The sequence below is a fragment of the Neophocaena asiaeorientalis genome, unplaced genomic scaffold (assembly GCF_003031525.2).
Source record: "Neophocaena asiaeorientalis asiaeorientalis breed wild unplaced genomic scaffold, Neophocaena_asiaeorientalis_V1.1 scaffold129, whole genome shotgun sequence".
NCBI classification, from domain to species: domain Eukaryota; kingdom Metazoa; phylum Chordata; class Mammalia; order Artiodactyla; family Phocoenidae; genus Neophocaena; species Neophocaena asiaeorientalis.
The window spans coordinates 8,700,071-8,704,031 of record NW_020172446.1 but is presented as its reverse complement, the minus strand read 5'-3'; the positions used below and the strand labels follow the sequence as shown (position 1 = coordinate 8,704,031).

General features: G+C 59.2%; 1 protein-coding gene across 1 annotated transcript in view; it reads right to left on the bottom strand.

The window, feature by feature from the left end:
• PITPNM3 (PITPNM family member 3) overlaps window positions 1-426 on the bottom strand; it is an 88,574-nt gene extending 88,148 nt beyond the window's left edge. Inside the window, exon 1 of the mRNA XM_024736166.1 lies at window positions 3-426. Within this exon, the coding sequence (XP_024591934.1) occupies window positions 3-426 (424 nt within the window). The remainder of the gene's footprint in view (window positions 1-2) is intronic.
• Between the last annotated feature and the right edge of the window lie 3,535 nt (window positions 427-3,961).

Sequence of the window (3,961 nt, the reverse complement as noted above, 5' to 3'; positions counted from 1 at the left end):
GCCGAGCGGCGGCCGCGCCGGCCCCCCCGCGCCGCCGGGGAGGGACTGACGGAGGAAGGCGCCCAACACCGCCCCCGCGGGCCCGCACCCCTGCCCGGGGCCGCGGCCGCCACTCCAAAACGCTCCGCTCCGAGCCCCGGACGGGCGCAGAGACGTTGAGGCGCTGCGGTCCAGGCGGAGATGCGCACGCGGACCGCGAGTCGGGGGCGAGAGCCACTGAGACTGGGCGCTAGAGACACCCCTGGGGCCGAAACACCGACGGGGAGAGGGGGAGAGAAATTCGGAGGAGATTCGAGACCCTGGCACCTGGAGAGTGACAGAGAGCAGAGAGGAGAGAGAGAAAGGAAGAACGGGCACCGGGAGGCTCCCGCGAAGCCAAGAGGGAGGTGTCTCCAGGGATCTGAGGCAAGAGATGGACCCCTCCATCAGCCCCAACTCCAGGCTATCGTTTCTAGGATCCACAACCTGGACCTGAACTAGCCTCAGAGGGGAAGGGATTTCTGTGCCCTTAGTTCTAAAGGAACTTGTAAAATACACGTAAAGCCCACCTGGGATTCCAGGCTGGAGCAGTCTGGGGAGGCCAGGAGCCTAGCTGTGAGCTGTAGCCCCCTTTGCTTCCCACACCTGGGACGCAGACATCCTGGTGAACAGTCCCAGCGGAGGCTGAGGAGGCTGGGGTTGTGGCTTCTGCCTGGTGGCAGCCGGGGATCCACAGCCCAGCCGGGAGAAGGCCAGCCGTTTTCGGTGGCGCCTGGGTGGTAGCCAGATGGGAGGCCCCAGGGGAGAGCAGTCCTCTCCCTAGCTCAAGGCTGGGCCAGGTCGGTGGGCCCAGCAGATGTCTGCCCAGCCTTTGGCAGCTCCCAACATCCCCAAAGCCGGCTGCCTGGCTCAGCTGCTGGAAAGGGCTAGGGGGTATCTGTTCTCAGATGACCTTTCAATTCCCACCAAAACATCCCTTGAGAAGATGCCCTCTGCTTCCTTCTGAGGAACTGGGAAGCTAAAGCCCAGTTACCGTCTGTAGCCAGGCACCTCACACACCCTGTCCCACACCCGCCTTCCAGGGAAAAGGATAATTCCCCCCTTAGGGTAGCCACTGTCCCGACTCCAGGGTCCCATTAGCCCCTCTATGGAAACGGGGCACATATGGTGCTGAAAGGGTCCTCAGTGGGCATTTAGCCCAGCACCCCACCCCCCGGGGCTTTGTCTCCATCCACCGGATCCCCATCAAGTGGCCCTTCAGCTCCTGGTGTATTACATCCAAGGACAGGGAGCTCAGTACCTCAAGCAAGAGTTCTTCCATCTTTGGATGCTGCTGACCGTGAGAAGGTTTCCCCTCATTTGAACTGAAATCTGCCCCTCAGATGACCCACCTGTGGGTCCTTCTGTGGCCTCACTCAACAGAACCAAGGGCCCTCTGTCTAAACTCCCTAGTGTGGCTTCACCAAGAGGGACCAACCATCCGGGTTTGCCAGAGATTCCTGGTTTTAGCACTGAAAGTCCCACATCCCGGGGAACCCCTCAGTCCCCAGAGTTCTGGGTCCCAGAACCAGACAGCGGGGCTGACCAATAGACAAAATTTCAGAAGCTTCGAGGTTGAAGCCAGAGCTCTTGGCCGGTGTGTGCCACCCATCACCAGCTGGGAGCGTGTGAGTGAATCCCTGCAGCCTTTCCCCATTACTCGGGCCTGGTGGAGGCAGGGACAGCAATGAGTGGACAGGCAGTATGCTCGGGGCTTCACATATATCATGTCTTTTAACCCTCAGGCAGTTGGTACGTAATACCCTCGGATGTCTTGTATTATCCCCAGTTTACACATAGGAAAGGGAGGCTGAGAAAGTTCCGTGCTTGTGTTTATGCAGGATAAACTTAGAGCCTATGTTCTATCCCTCGGGCCTGGTTCTCACCCTTCCCTGCAGGCAGGGCACAGTCAGAGGCCTGACTGCCTGGATAATGTCCAAGTTCGGCCACCTGGTCTTCGGGTGTGAGTTGTCACAGAGGAACAATAAAGCAGCCTCAGAGGGGACACACCCGGGCCTGAGCACCTCCTGGGGCCCTTGGCTCACAGCGGCAGCAGGGACCACAGTCTGGCAGGGGCCTTATTTCCAGGCAGCACTGCGTGCATGCGTGCGTGCGTGCGTGCGTGTGTGTGTGTGTGTGTGTGTTTCATAGGCAAACACATCCTGCTCAGGGAAGATGCTCCCTGAGGTGGGCACTGAGACCCCTCCCACCTCTCCGTCCAAACCCTTGGGAGGGGGTGGGTGGGGCAGGTAAGGGGAGACACCGAGTTGACGGGAGTTACAGAAATCATCTAGCCAGACCCTCCTCCACGCCCCCATTTCTCAGATGGGAAGACAATGGGCCAGAGATGGAGGAGGCTTGCCACATGACAACCCACTTCCGGGATCCATCCGTGGCTTCTCCACTTTGGACCTCCACCACAGCCCCAGCCCCCGTCTGAAGATCAGTGCTGCTGCGTGGATCTGGAGTCCAACGGGGAATGTGGGGCCCTGGCCCCCCAGGGCAGCTCCTGAATGCATGGGCTGTGACCTGCTACCAAGGAATTTGTGGCCCTGCCTTCAGATAGAGCAAGCACATCAGGACTCAAGGCCATTAGATTAACCGGTGGGAGTTAACTTCCTGCGTCAGAAGAATTGTCCTTAATTGAAGAAAGGAATAACTAGCAATTTGGAGACGCTGACCTCAGCTGCCCGCAGGAGAGAGAAGCCAGAGTCAGCCGGCGCTTCCTGGGCCGCCCAGCTCTGTGACTGAGAGACGGGGTCAGGGTTCCAGACAGGATCTTTCCTCTGGAACCTGCTGCCCAGACCCTTTCCTCTGCCCACAGCCTGTTGAGCTTCCGCCTCTGGAGTAGCCAGTTGCCCCCCGGGCCCAGCCAAGCACTCCAGCCTAGAGAACTGGGAGAAAAGTGTAGAGGCCAGTGCTACCTGGTCCCCACAGATGTGGATGGAGCGAAGAGGTCCAGGCGGGTGTGGAGAGGAACATGGCTGGGGTGACCCCTCCACATGACAGACCCAAGGCCTGGGTATCCATCCCGGGCAGGTGGTATCCCGGCACTTGGAGAGGTAAGTGACCGTCATCAAGAGCCATCGTGGCCCCGTGGAAAGGCAGCCACGCCAGGTTACACTCATTTCCTTTTTGGACACGTCGCAACCGGTGGAGTTCGGTATTGCAGTGCCTGCTGGGCCTGGTATGGCCACTGTCCAACTCTCTGATGGTGACTTGCACGGAAGTCAGGAGCAGGACAGTCGTCTGGTTAAGTGACTTAACCCCTGTCCACTGCTGATGGACGCCAACAGAAGGAGGCCTGGGGCAGGACCAGGGCCAGCTCGAGCCCGGCAGCAAAGGCGCCAGTGAGTCCCTCGGCCTCTGCCGGTGTCACATGGGTCTCTCTCACCCGAGCTGCTGGAAACGCCTTCCCTCCCTGCAGTGTCTCCTGTCCTGGCTCTAGCCGTCCGGGACCCTCCTCGCTGGTTCCCACACTTTAAAGAAACTTAGGGGTTGTCCACTGCCATGAGGCTCGCCCCCAATCACGAAAGCAGCCCCCCTAGGAATAGATGCTTTTCTTTGGAGCCTTCCAGAACAACCGGGAGTGGCTGGTTTGTTCTCACCATCGCCTTCTCGCACCAGGCTGCCCCCCACTTCTGCCCACCATCCGGGACACTGGGTAGAATGTGCCTTCGCATCTAGAGCTCTTCTTCTTCTCCTTGCTGGGAGCTGTGGCTTATCTAGTCCGTGCTTCCACCTTCAACCTTAAGAAGGGTTAGGACCCTGCCTGTCCCCTTGCCTGCTGGCGAGGGCCCGTTCCCAGCAGTTACACTAATAACCCCAGCCTCACGTTCACAGCAGATCCTGTGAAGGAGGCACTGGGTCACCAAGGTTCTCAGTTGTGATCTCACGCAGAGGCAGGAAGATTCCCTTAAGATCAACACAAATGACCTCTTAG